Genomic DNA, 15,332 nt, shown 5'->3' with positions numbered 1-15,332 from the left:
TATACACTGAGTGCAAGGAATGATTCCCAGGTGAAAGTGTATGGTTTTCACGGCGTAAAGGGAGAATCATGGCAGCTTATTGCACAGTGAAAAAAATCTAAAGGCAAATAATACGTGTGGGTTCAGAGTCAACGAATCAATTCTTCTATTGAATTTACATAGGCAAACATGTGATGTGAAAAGGTGGCATGGCCGTAGTAGACGTGGAAGAAATGAACCCGAAGATTGATATGAGATATTAAATGTGTGTGTACGTATTATTAGACATAATATACTGACTGTGAGCATACCAGTCCTTGTTGTACCCCGCCATAATATTGCTGGAATATTGCTGAAAGCGGGGTAAAACCAAACTCACTTACTCACCTTGCGGGCAAGTAGCACCCTTAATGTTGTTTGGTAAGACTTCAACTCTCCACGCAGAAGTTCTATGCATTAGACAACGGAAAAGGTCAAATAAGCGTCTCTTGGACAAAACGAAATATAATTGTTTGCTATCTGCTAACACCACGGGAATTAACGTCTACCTGTGACTGAGATCATGATAACTGCTAAGCACAATTGTTCGAGAATGGAATTGGCGTCATAACGTTAGACATTTGCGCCACCGGCGTCACAAAATGTTCAATGGTATTTGATGTCATCATGAATGCAAATGCCCTCAACATGCTTGTATTTGTCAGATAGTCAGAGTAACAAGGCCATTATGACATTATATAGATATCAAAAGAGAGTTGGTAATATACCCTACCAAGATTTATTTAAGATATTTGATGCTATGATTGTGCCTATTGTCTGTTACGGCGCAGAAATATGGGGCACCTCATATTGTAAAATTGAAGTATTGAAGATGTTCAGAATAAAATGTGTAATTGGTTTCTAAATACAGGTAAAACAACAAACAATGCAATGGTTTTAGGAGAGTGCGGAAGAGCCCCTCTCCAACTTGTGTATACCACAAGGGCCATCAAGTATTGGTGCAGGCTACTGCGTTTGGATGAGCACAGACTGCCTCGCCAATGTTATTTAATGCTCAAATCACTGGACCATTCTGGTCGCACCACATCGGCTACTCACATTTAGAATATTTTTTATAAATTAGGTTTTGGATATGTATTGTTAACACAAGATGTTGGCAATGTGAAGATATTTATTCATCTTTTTAAGCAAAGAATATTTGATAACCTCCAACAATCATGGTGTAGTTCTATCAATAGTATATCTGATACCTTTTATTATAAACATTTTAAATCCATGTTAAATGTAGAAAAACATCTTACACTCCCCATACCAGTACATCTGAGAATATGTATGACTCGTTTCAGATGTAGCAAGTTTAAACTTGCAATTGACTTGGGGAGATACACAAATGTCCCACACACTGAACGATTATGTAAATATTGTATAGAAAATGGTATATCTTTTATTGAAGATGAATTTCATGTTTTACTTGTATGTGAGCGTTATTCAGCCCTAAAAAAATATGTATCTTAAACAGTATATCAAGTTTCAAACTGTAACATCTTTTACTGAAATTATTTCCTCAGAAAACTTTGATGTTGTATATAACACATGTTTATATCTATATAAAGGTCAACGGCTAAGATAAACTTAAATCGACTACTTCATTGGCATGCGTAGTTCATGCAATCAATCATTGTCTGTATTAAGGGCCTATGGCCTTCTTACTGAATAAACTGTCTGTCTGTCTGTATAGCACTGCTAGGGGGTTTAACATTTAACCTTAAAACCAAGGACGACATCAGTCAAACAAGTGATGTGCACTTTAAATCTGAATGATTATATCTTTCTCAATAGTTAGTGTAAGCCGTTTAGAGAGGTATTAGGGTCAACGAACTGGCACCACATCAAACAGCTACCCTGACCATATGGCATATTCTTGATCATCTGGCTATTGTAACTCCAGTTTCGTCCAGACTGTATATATTCAGAGCATGCAGTTTTCATAGCATAAATATAGCTTGTTGTTTGTCCAACACATCAATAAAAAAATCAAAACACCACACAGTGTATGTACAGCACTGCTGAGGGATTTAACATACAACCATAAAACAAAGGATGACATCAGTTAGACAGGCGATGTGCATTTTAAATCTGGGTGATTAACAGAACCACAGTATCAAAGTTAGACATTTGACAGTAGACATTGTTCACAATTTTCACGACATGAATATATGTAGGTTTTTGTCCCAATATATCAATACAATAACCTAGACACAATCTTAACATCATAAGCATTTAACATTTTTGATAATACAACTTACACAGATACTAGGCCAGATTACATGTAGATTCTGGAAACGGGTAAACTAAATCTACGAAATCATTAGCTTTTATGCAAAAAAACTTCAATACTTCAATACAACAATTATAAAGCACTTATCATATATGATACAACAATAGCTATTTATAAAATGTTAATCTGCCGTAATTTCTGGCACACGTTAAGCGGATCACATTGATGACATGCACTTGACAGTTGAAAGCAGGTAATAAATTAGCACACGAAACAGAGACTCCATGTATATGTAAATGAAATCCATTGGTAATTTGCTTGACGCAAGTAGTTCAACAAGCAGGTATATATATATTTAAGAATTGAACGTCAGTTTGGATGGGTTCATTGAAGTTTGACTGATTGAAAAGTGAACGATTTCGCAAGCTCGGAGGTTCACACAGTTCAACCAGCGCTTTTAAATTGTTCACACTTAATGAAACCCATCCAAACTGAGGTTTAATTCTTATAATTTCATACTTTGTAGTTTACTGGTCTCGCCGAATAATATCATCAGAGAACATTGCAACAATGTTATTTTGTCGGTATTTGCCCGCTCTCGTTCACATACCTTTCCCCACTAATACCCAGGTACGCAAAGAAAAATTGTTCTTTGAATATATTAAACATAATCTAGAAATATGCCAACATAATGTCATTTAATTTACAAACAATATTTGGGATAAATCAAATCTTAAAAATGGGTAACGGGAAAGTGAACAAACATATAAACATGACCTCGATGAACAGAGGCGAGGTCAACCTTCAAGCGCGGGAGAATGAGGGTGAAATTTATACTTACTGCTGTTGAAAATGTCGTTTATGGAGCAGTTACGGAAAACACCCCGACGCGTGAACCGATTTATGAATGTGTTGCTTATGTTTGGATAATCGCAAAGCAATTCGGACGATTTGAAATGGACTGGTGGGGGGATTGAACGGAGTTCTCTGAAACGTGTGTGTTTTGTGTTAATTTTCAACGTCAGGGTGTGTTATATTTGGAGTTTGGGATTTGTCGTGTGTGCTGTGATACTTTGCTTACCTGGTGTTTCTTGTCACCTGAGATGAGCCTACTGTATACATGTTCTGATGCCAGCTTCATTTCTGTACCCCGTAATCCCTCCTGTGCCGCCGCTTCTCGGCCTAGAATGCACGTTTTGTTCATATCAGAACTATCTGGTTTGTATTGCTTTTGTTTAATTCATATCTGAACTATCTGGTGGGTATAGCCTCCGTTTAGTTGATTATCCAAACCATCTGGTTTGTATAACGTCCGTTTAGTTGATTATCTATGTTAAATAGTTTCCTGACAGTTTACAGGTTTCACACTCAGGTTCTGTTATAACGTCGTCTACTCTGTCGTCACATGGTTTGTGCATAATCCTTGGACCATTATGAGTGATCAATGGCCACTGATAACACGTGCAGAACACCGTCAGGTGACCGAGGTACAGTGGGTTCAAATCAGGAAGTTAACTTCTAAGTCAGGATCAGTTAGACGTCACTGAGAGCCATGCGGAAATTGACTTGATTATTGACAGGAAACTAAAGCTACTTCTGCACCTGGCTACCTCCATTAACCCATCATGAACCGGGTGTCAGTGACAAGACAAGCATTTCACTAAACAACCAGCTGATACCAGGACACACGAACTTCCCACTGAGATTTAAGTGGTCACTACCACCATAATAATCGGACGACTGATGGAAGTGTTTTTAAGTGTTCTTGTCGCACATATAGAGGATTCACAACACTTGCTTATTAAAAATGCGAAATATAAACCTTGGTTAACCAGTTTTTACTTCTGCGTTTGGAGCATGAGTTTGGGTGGCTTGTTGCTCCAACTTCGACAGCCAAGTCATTGATTACAAGATTTAATCATCATTTAAAGTGCGGGCACAGAGAGAGTGAGTGAGTGAGTGAGTGAGTATGGTTTTACGCCGCTTTTAGCAATATTCCAGCAATATCACGACGGGGGACACCAGAAATGGGCTTCACACAGTGTACCCATGTCGGGAATCGAACCCGAGTCTTCGGCGTGATGAGCGAACTCTTTAACCACTAGGTTACCCGACCGCCCTGGAGGTAGAGAGAGTCATTAGTCAACTTTCCAAATGTCAACGCTCCCTATATGTCGATTAGTATTCCAGCAGCAGATATTTTGAGATACAATCAAGCATGTTCTTTCTACGAAAGACCCGGGTTCGATTCCCGACATGGGTACAATATGTCCCCCGCCGTGATATTGCCGTAATATTGCAAAAAGCGGCGTAAAACCACACCCACTCACTCTTTCTACGATCATTTCAAAGAAAAGCAGACCTATTATGTTTTAAAGTAGACTTATTGAGGACATTTCCAAACCAGTGCCAAAAATGATGTCTGATGTTCAATTCAATATTTCAATTTGTGCGATATGTTCGCGTGTTGTTTCAGGTGAACATTTGACTTGCCTTTGCATGTGTTTGTGAGAGGTGCTACCATTGGGGCTGGATACGCTCACCTTTTCGCGAACACCTGGTGTCTTCAAAATGTGATAGTGATTTAAAAACATGCTCAAGATCTGGTACGTTTAGGTACTTTGTCGTTTATATTTACATCATATTATCAAACATTAATAGTCATTCGCGAGTAACGCCAAGTCGTGCGACAGGCACGGCAGCGTTCGACGCCTGGCATTTAAGGTGGTGTGAGTGTAGCACAAAGTAGGGAATGCCTATTAACAACCATGACATTAGACATGCATACGCGTAAAATAATAGACCGACTACAATGTAAGCGGACAAGTTAATATTGTATGAAAAGACCAGTTGGACTCCGTGTTTTGTCTTTGAAATGATGCGTCAAACCTGCTAAGTATTCAGTCTTGTGTCCCAAATCCTAATTTCATTGACAATATATTTTTCTGGCTCTCTTGTTTCAGTAATGTACTACATTGTTCATTGATGCATCCTTACGGATATCAAGTATACCATCTTCTTTGCAAAACATACACAAGTTTGATGTGATGTATTTTAATAAGATATCATAAAACCTAAAAATATTTTGCATATTGGAAGTAAGCATTGCATAATACTTTGGTATTATCTGAGGTAGGGGATGTGCCAGATTGCTCTCCCAACTAATTATGCACTGGTCAGTGGAAATCTTTATCCTCATCATCGTACTCGCAGCTGGGACAACAGCATTGTTGTATCTTGACATTCGTCACTTCAAACCTGTTCAGAGCCGGGTGGCTTTTCCCATACTGTATGTATAGCACTGGTCAGGGCTTTAACATTATACCTTAAAACCAAGGACGTCATCAGTCAAACAGGTGATGTTCTCTTTAAATCTGAATGATTATATCCTACTCGATAGAATCAGATCATCAAAGTTAGTGTAAGCCATGTAGAGAGGTCTAGGGTTAACGAACTGGCACCACATCAAACAGCTACCCTGGTCATCTGGCATAGTCTTGATCATCTTGCTATTGTAACGCCAGTTTCGTCCATATATATTCACAGCATGCAGTTTTCATACTCGGTCACACTCGGTCACATACATTTCCCTACTCATGCTCAGTTCAACAAAGAAAAATAGTTCTTTGAATATATACAACATAATCTAGAAATATGTCGAAACAATTTCATTCTGTGAACAAATTTACAAACAATATTTGGGATAAATCAAATCTTAAAGATAGGTTACAGGAAAGTGAACCAAAATATAAACATGACCTCGATGCAACGACGCGAGGTCAACCTTCAAGCGCGGATTCATATATGACGTCACACAAGTTTGTAAACAGGTGCATTTCGAATCGGACGGAAGCATGAGGATGAAATTTATACTTACTGCTTTTGAAAATTAAGTTATGGAGCAGTTATGGAAAACACACCGACGGGTGAACCCTCTCATGGCACTAACAAATTGGGAATATCACCGATTTATGAATGTGTTGCTTGTGTTTGGATAATCGCAAACCATTCGGACGATGTGGAATGGACTGGTGGGGATAGAACGGAGTGCTCTGAAACATGTGTTTTGTGTTACTTGTCAACGTCAGGGTGTGTTTAATTTGGAGTTTGAGATGTGTGGTGTGTGCTGTAATACTTTGCTTAGCATGTGGTTTCTTGTCACCTGAGATGGGACCACTGTATGACCTGATGCCTGCGTCATTTCTGTACCCCGTCATTCCTCATGTGCCGCCGCTTCTCGGCCTAGAATGCACGGAAACGGTCGGCCAACTCAGAAACCGGAAAAGTAATTCCGTGTACGGATATTTTCTCGTCTCCGATGAGCAATCAGTAAAACAGGTAGATTTATTATTTTTTAATGTAAGTTTCTTTCCTTACCTTTTTATGTTTTATGGTTTCTCAAAATCTTAATTTTTTTCCCGATACAATAGTTGATCGGGAATTCATTGGTGCTAGATTCCTGTCATTTCCGAAAACAAGGCATCAAAGTCAATATCGCTCAATATATCAATTTCGTTCACCTCAGTAATTTTACAGACTTCATTTCTTTCATTTGCGTAAGTATTGAAATTGGACAATCCATTTTGTTTCATCAAGCAGCTGAACACCATAAACAAAGCATTTATTTATTTTTAAGTCAGATGAAATGGTGCAAGACAAGGCAAAAATACTTAACCGATTATATTCCTGATAAATGCAGGGATTAAAAAGAAAATAGAATAACGAGTTGACCGTGAAAACCGAGAGAGAATTCGGGGAATCCCTGGAAAGTAGTTCCGGCAAAAGTTCACACGATCAGTTTCACACACACAAAAAATTCATATTGTGTGAACTTTTCGGTCCGTTCACAGGAGTGTTACCTCCAATCATCAGATCACGTGACTACCCATTCAGCCAATCAGCATGACAAAACAGTGTAAACTTTAAAGTGTGAAATTATAAGCAAATGAAACGGTGACTCCATGTATATGGTAAAAACATCATTAGATAATACACACAACGCAAGTAGTTCAACAAGCAGGTACATATATTAGCAAATAAAACAGTGACTCCATGTATATGGTAATAACATCATTAGATAATACACCCAACGAAAGTAGTTCAACAAGCAGGTATGTATATATTAGCAAATGAAACACAGAGACTCAGCAGGTATCCTAATGCTGCAGTAACACATGCTTGTAACGAACGAATGCTTGTATCCGTATTTCGTTACTCGTTAAGCCATGTCCACAAACATGAAGTTCAATAAGCAGGTATCAGCAAATATAAACGAGTAACACCGTGTATAAGGCTATAACATTTACAGATAATACACCTAAAGCAAACATCTCAACAAGCTGTGTTATAACACATGCTTGCAAAGAACTTCAAGGGAATGGGGACATTGCTTCGTTTTTCCGAATTTCTTTACTCGCTTAACCTTGTGGGTCAGTTTGGATGATTGCCCACTATTCCTTTCAAGGTACACTGTATTTTTGAAAGACGTGAATAACCGTTCGTGGAATTGTTGACATATTCTATTCTCATAGGATATTCTTTTGGTATTCTCGTAAATAGTAAAAGAAATACTTTGACAATCTAAGGAAAACATGCGTTGTTTGACAGACATTACTTAAAAGTTGACGGATGACAAAGTGGAGATAATTTATGGACAACAATTTCCGTTTACTGTAAAGGAGACGTTTCGGTATAGATTCTTATATCGTTGTCAACCCTTGCTAACATTATATTCTTTTGGTATTCTTGTAAATAGTAGCAGAAAAACTTTGACAATCTGAGATAATCATTGTGACAATGTACGGTAGTTTTTTATTCTCCGGTCATGTGGACCAATCTGTTGGTGTCCATATGCCGGTCGTCAGAGCCCATCAATTCACATGGGTGGCCAGGAGTGGTGACTGAGTTGCTAGCGCGTCACAGAACCGCAAAGAGGTTGAAAGTTGCTCATAATATCAATCACAGGAGTATCTTGTCCAGATTCAATTCAATACAGGCTTATATAGCCCACATATTGCGTGGTACGGTGTTATAAATAAACAAATACAAAATACATCTGATCAAACTGTGTGATTAACTGTCTGTATATTCCTCGTAGGAGTAAAAGCTGTAATGACGATGCATTATAAAACATGAAGAACTCCGTGCACGCGTGAGTGGAATTCCTCAACGACCTCTACTCTTGATCCGGTCTAAGTCTCGATCAGTCGGGGGTGTTGACATCCGCGTTCTCGTTTGAGGAAACCTTGGATGCTGCTGAAAGAATGAGAGCAATGAACAGGCAGCTAAGTCCAGGTAAAACATCGCAGGTTCTATGCTACACTATCCCCATGGTGACACTGATGCTTCCCTCCGATGCTACAGCAATGAAACCTTCGGAAACTGCCTGTCAACATTTTGCCACGTACCGTGGGTATACACAATAGTAGACCCTACTGTCACACTGAATGTGTCCTTCAACAGTGACACCTAGTCATCAAATGCGTTTTTGCGAAATACTTTTCACATTTTATTAATCATCCCGATTAGTTTCTGACATAAACAGCTATTATCTATAAATTATTACGTTTACATACATCATAATTTCATGAATATTCATTACTGCAAAAAAATGTTTCAGAAAACACAGGTACATATGGGCTTACCTTCCCTTTTTCCGCTAGCTTGTTTGTTGGGTTTTGCATACAGGTCTTCAATACTCAGAGTGATCTGTACTTCTGTTGCATTGTGGGTTTTCCTCACCTTGTTGACCTTTGCATACACATCTTAAATGAAAACAAAGATTATCTTGTCTTGTGATACAGTGTGTATATTCAGTAATGTTTATCGGATGTATGTATCATCTATCGTCTATGATTGATTGGGAAACACGGCATTCCCAACTACCACAGTTAGTGTACATACATGTGAAGTGGATGTATATATTGTTTATGTCTCTGTGATCAGGGAACACGGCATTCTCAACTGCCCCAGTTAGTGTACATATATATGAAGTGGATGTAATATATCGTCTATGTCCCTGTGATTGTAGGGGAATCATGGCATTCCCAACTGCCACAGTTAGTGTACATATATATGAACTGTCGTCTTTGTCTCTGTGAATGATGTGGAAAAACGCATTCCCAACTGCCACAGTTAGTCCACATAGAAATGAAATGGATGTATATATTGTCTATGTCTCTGGCAATCATAAGTTACGTTGATATACATGACGGCAGAATAACTTACCTGACACCTGCTGTTTCTCTGCTGACTTCTGGTTCTTGATTCCAACAAATCCATGATACAAATCATTATCCTCCATCACTAAACACAGCAAACATACCACAAATTATAAAATAATCTTATTACGGTTAGGATAAGTCATGAGCCGTTTTTGAAAGTTGATTGTTGTCGCTGAGGATTTATATTCATATCAGCATGTATTCACCTTTCACAAAAATATTCAAATAATGAGACACGTATTAACAACACTTTTCTGTTTTCAATTGGTCTCAATCTGACTCACTTCCACATAACACAACATAGACTACCTGGCACCTGTTGTCTGTCTGCATCAATCTTAATCACATCCACGTAACACAATATAGCCTACCTGACACCTGTTGTCTCTCTGTATCAATCTTTATCACTTCCACGTAACACAACATAGCCTACCTGACACCTGTTGTCTCTCTGTCTCAATCCTTATCACTCCCACATAACACAACATAGGCTACCTGACACCTGTTGTCTCTCTGTCTCAATCTGACTTACTTCCACAGAACACAATATAGCCTACCTGGCACCTGTTGTCTCTCTGTCTCAATCTGACTTACTTCCACATTACACAACATAGCATACCCTTCACCTATTTTCTCTCTGTCTCAATCTTAATCACTTCCACATAACAAAACATAGCCTACCTGACACCTGATGTCTCTGCTGACACCCAGCGTTCGTGGTCAACAACTCGTCGATACAGGACATAATGCAGATTGAAGTGTTAAGATGTTTAAGATAATAAACTACACCCAGGATTCAGATAATATAATATGCCAAAACAGTATCTCTAACACAAAGGAAGCATAACAGTGAATCACAAACCTACCGATCGTCTCTCTCTCAGATTCCTCGTTATGTCCCCGTTCTTCGCTGAAACATTCAGAGAACAGAATAATCAGAACTATGTTATCTCCATGGTGACCTCGGGCAAAAAGCGAAATGGTGCCATGATGTCAACAGAATAATCTACAGCCGTAGTGGAAGGTCGTTGTATAAAGCCAGGAGATTTGAAGATTAAGTGTTTATGTTCAGCCAAAGTGGTGTGCTGGTGCTTCACAGTGATCTATAGAATATGCTCATGATATTGTCGGAATCTTCAACTGACTCTGCTCTTGGCAGAGGTTTCTTATGAATGTGGAAAGGGTTTTGTCGCTTTTATTTATTTGTATAATGCTGTGTGTGTAAGATATAACCCATTGACGAAACGATTTGAATACAGTAAGTTGCCTGATGAAAGTAGACTAAAACGTCGCAGTGCTATCTTGGGTGATGCTGCAGCTGTTACATGTCACTTAGAGGTGATGTCACCAATTCAGGATAGTATTGAGAAGTAGAAAACAGCAAATACGTACCAATTGTCTTTCTCTGTCTTGTCTGAAAATATTTTATACAATTGTACAGGCGTTTTAAGTTCATACAGGTATTGGTAAAGGAATGAATGCGTTAACGTTTAACATCGCATGAGATCTCTTTTATTTAAGTTACAAGATTATTCGTATCATATGAACGTAAACGTAGAAGAATGTAAGTAAACATTCGCACCATCTGTCTGGCATTTACCCTCCCGTCTGGATCGTATGCACAGCAACACAACGATGACGATGACAACCACAATCACCACACCCGCGGATCCAGCAACAACATAGATGAATCCAACAGTCTCAATGAAAGGGGCTGAAAGATAATACATACATGTTTATTTCATCAGGACACATCGGATGATAAGTACATTTATACAGATTAAGGCCATCAATAAAACTTGCAGTCGACTGATAATATCGCCAAACCTATTTCTGAAACAACTTTTCTATAATCATTAAACATTCTTTTAAAATAGTAATTTCAAAAGAATGATAAATATATAGTTTCACATGGTCTTGTAAAGCAGTACTTGTATTGCAGTACCCTAGTTTTGATACATACTTTGTGTCGATGTCGTTGTTTGGTTCGTTGTAGTCATGTCTTTGTCATCAGTCGAGGATGGACCTTGAAACATACAGATAGTCAGTATATAACACATTGAAATAATCGTTCAGCATACGGTCAAAACTAGGCCTCATAAAGATTTAGGAATCGGTAAATCAGTTTTCAATAGAGTTGTGAACCGTCAAGTCACAAAAGTCATGAAAGATATATGATTAAATATTGCTTCAGTGTGCTTTTTTAAAAAGGAAAGATCACATTACATAAGTAAAGCAATACAGATTGAAGCCAACGATAAAACTTGCAGTCGACTGATAATCACCAAACCTATTTCTAAAACAAAATTTTCTATAATCGTTAAACATTCTTTAAAAATTAATTTCAAAATAATGATGGCTTATAGTTTCACAAAGTCTTGTAAAGCAGTACTTGAATTGCGGTGGTCTAGTGTTGATACTTACTTTTTGTGGACACTGTTTGCTTCGTTGTCATCATATCTTTGTCATGACTCGAGGATGGACCTTTATACATACAGATATTCAGTATATAGCACAATGAAACAATCGTTCAACACACGGTCAAATCTAGGCCTAACAAAGATTGAGGAATCGGTAACTCAATTAATATTTATTTTTTAATCGAGTTGTGAAGCGTCAAACCACAAAAGTCATGAAATATATATGATTAAATATCGCTTCAGTGGGCCTTTTTAAAGGAAAAATCTACAACAGGCTCATATGTAGACATTACAAAAGGTGATGTGAGGTGAGGTGAAATGGGGCTTAACGTCGCCTCCAAGATTATTGCACTCATATAGCGACGTGCATGCACGTTTGTGTGTGTGGCTGCTTGTACTAGACAGGACTGATGCCGTTTTACAGTGCTCACTCACTGAGATACCATGCCACAGATTAACATGAATACCCAACTTAGACACAGTATACTGACTCCGAGCCGACCAGTCCTTGTTTAGACCCTTTATGCCGAGCCCCAGGCAAGTTAACAACAAGTACCATCTGTTAACGGCTGTTGGTGTAACGCAACCGGGGATCGAACCTCGGACCTTCTCCTCTCCGGACGGACGCTAGTCCACAGAGGCAATCTGGATATTACATACAATTTCCAAAAAAACCCCAACAAATTGTATGTTTGTTTGAGCAGAATCTCTTTAAACATTCAGTTTAAAAAAAACTGAAAAATTCGATTGGAAAGGTCCACTTCACTGTTGTAGAAGTTTATGATCAGTGAAAGAGTGAGTGAGTGAGTGAGTGAGTGAGTGAGTAAAATAGTGATTTCAAAATAATGATGTCTTATAGTGTCACATGGTCTTGTAAAGCAGTACCTGTATTGCAGTACCCTAGTTTTGATACATACTTTGTGTCGATGTCGTTGTTTGGTTTGTTGTAATCATGTCTTTGTCATCAGTCGACGATGGACCTTGAAACATACAGATATTCAGTATATAACACATTGAAACAATGGTTCAACATACGGGCAAAACTGGGCCTCACAAAGATGACGAAAGTCATGAAAGATTATGATTAAATATTGCTTCAGTGTGATTTTTTTAAAACGGAAACATCACACAACAGCAACAGTCTCATATGTGGACATTACACAAGATGAGGTGAGGTGAAATTGGGTTTAAGGTCGCGTCGGAGATTATTGCATTTATATCGCGACGTACATACACGTGCGTGTGTATGTGGCTACTGTACTTGTCTTAACTGATGCCGATTAAAAGTGCTTATTTGCTGAGATGCTATGCCGCAGATTAAGATGTGTACCCCGCTCAGACACAGAAGACTGACTCCGAGCCGACCAGTCCTTGTTTTTGCCCAATCTGTTAATGTCTTTGGTATGACGGGATCGAACCCCGGACCTTACGCTCTCTGGGCGGACGCTCTACCTCTAATCCACGGATGCAGTACGGACATTTTATAAAATTTCCAACAAAAGAAATGTGCATGCTATGTAAAGCCATGGTGTCGACAATTGTATGTTTGTCTTAGCAGAATCACTTTAAACATTCAAGTTCAAATACTGACAATTTCGATGCTAAATGTCCATGTCACTGTGGTAAAAGTATATGTTCAGTGAAAGGGGCATAATGATAGAGTATATGATCTTCAAATACGCACCTGTATGTTGTTCTTCAGTGGCCAACGTTGTACTCTCTCTGGTTGATACAGGACCTGGAGACGATGCCTCTAGGAATGTACAAGAAAATACAAGGCACTAAAAAGCCTACCAAAAAAGTATTATCTTTTTATAATTTTGTATTTTGTGCCTGCAATCTTTTGCAGCCTTGAATGTTGGAAGCCTGTCAAGCGTGTACTACTGCAACAATCACTACCACCACAGCCACCGGCACTACTATCACTACTACTACCACCACCACAACCACTCCGTCAAATATGGCGGAATAATCATAAACAGTAATTTATCATGTAAAGAAAGAATCATGACATGTTGCTCAAAGGCAAGAAAATGTGTTGATTCACTACGATCACTCGGCCTTAACGATTCCGACCTCCACCCAGTTACATGTGTCAATATATGGAAAAGAATGATTTTATCTGCAAGCTTTTACAGATGTGAATTGTTACCAGCCTTATACGGTACAGAACTTGAAATGATTGAATGTACACAACTTTACTTTGCACGTCATATTCAAGGATTTGGTAAAAGGCATTCAACCGATTCGATTTCAAACTTTGGAATGTGGTCAATGAATGGCTACATTGATAAATGTAGACTACAATTATTAGGAAGGCTCTGCATTAACGATTGTAACTCAATAAAAAAAAGATCTATTTTGTGCTCACATTGCTACCAACGCTATTGTCAATATTAGCCGTCCAGTAAGCTTTTGCAACATCCTTCTATATACTGCTAAAAATACCATTTAGAAAGCTATACTTAAAGTGGTTCATTCCAAACTAAATCGGCTTGGCGAGCTCATGTAATTAGACGTCAATCAGAGAATGAACATTACATCTGGAAAGAGAGACTAGCACAGAGACCGGATCTGTCACAGTACCATAAAATTCATAAACGGTTACAAGTGCATGTTTTTTTATAATGTAATATATGTCTATCCACATTTAAGACAACCCCTGCAACTTTGTATTTAAATCGGATCAAGAGCAAAAATGTCGAAAGAATGTAACCATTGTAATAGACATTGCTATGACTATGATTGCCATATTATTTTGTACTGTGAAATGTTTATGCCTGCCAGAAATCATTTCTTCTCATGCCTGATTGATAAACTTTATCTTGATGTAGATGTGAAAATATATATGCTTGACGATGATGATAAGCCTTCATTCTTTCTCGGTGCAGATGTCCGTGACTTGACTAACGAACTTGATTACGATACTTGGTAAAGCATCATAATGTCTTTCTGCCACTTCATATGGAAACTAAAGAAATACCTTTTGTATATCTACTAGACACTTTACTGCTCTCAAATTGTTCTTTGTCCATATCTTCATTCGTAGCATTGTATAACGTGATTTCATTGTATATAGTCAAGTAATTTCATTGATGTATTGTATATAATGTATTTGCCCATGTAAAATCTTCGGACTCAACTCTGGAGGAAATAAAGAAATTCATTCATTCACTCATTCTACTACTGCTAATACTAGTACAACTACCACTACCGCCGCCGCCACTACTACTGCTACTACTATTGCTACTACTACAACAACTACTACTAGTACTGCTTCTGCTATTACTACTACTTCTGCTGCTGCTGCTACTACTACTACTACTACTTACTGCTACTACTATTACTACTACTACTAGAAACACCGTCACCACTACTACTACTACCACCTCTACTAGAAGTACCACCACCATCACTACTACTACTACTACT

The 15,332-nt window shown here is 38.3% G+C and overlaps 2 protein-coding genes across 8 annotated transcripts in view; both read right to left on the bottom strand.

Annotated features, from left to right (window-relative positions):
* Positions 1-15,332, bottom strand: part of LOC124113532 — a 110,877-nt gene that overhangs the window by 68,648 nt on the left and 26,897 nt on the right. The window lies entirely within an intron of this gene.
* LOC124113533 overlaps positions 1-15,332 on the bottom strand; it is a 59,391-nt gene that overhangs the window by 25,742 nt on the left and 18,317 nt on the right. For 3 of the 7 annotated variants that reach the window (XM_048402106.1, XM_048402102.1, XM_048402105.1), the window contains exons 4-8: positions 13,585-13,653; positions 12,818-12,880; positions 11,905-11,964; positions 11,444-11,506; positions 11,063-11,194 (exon numbers count right to left, since the gene is read on the bottom strand). In XM_048402106.1, the coding sequence (XP_048258063.1) occupies positions 11,063-11,194; positions 11,444-11,506; positions 11,905-11,964; positions 12,818-12,880; positions 13,585-13,653 (387 nt within the window). Of the gene's footprint in view, positions 1-6,868; positions 8,513-8,901; positions 9,022-9,484; positions 9,563-10,346; positions 10,391-10,872; positions 10,895-11,062; positions 11,195-11,443; positions 11,507-11,904; positions 11,965-12,817; positions 12,881-13,584; positions 13,654-15,332 lie in introns of those variants that run through there. The other 4 variants (XM_048402104.1, XM_048402100.1, XM_048402103.1 and 1 more) reach the window with 3 other exon arrangements.

This window comes from Haliotis rufescens, unplaced genomic scaffold, assembly GCF_023055435.1.
Source record: "Haliotis rufescens isolate VD_foot unplaced genomic scaffold, xgHalRufe1.0.p SCAF_24, whole genome shotgun sequence".
NCBI classification, from domain to species: Eukaryota; Metazoa; Mollusca; class Gastropoda; order Lepetellida; family Haliotidae; genus Haliotis; species Haliotis rufescens.
The sequence above is the reverse complement of the archived record's forward strand: the minus strand, read 5'-3'. Positions and strand labels throughout refer to the sequence as shown.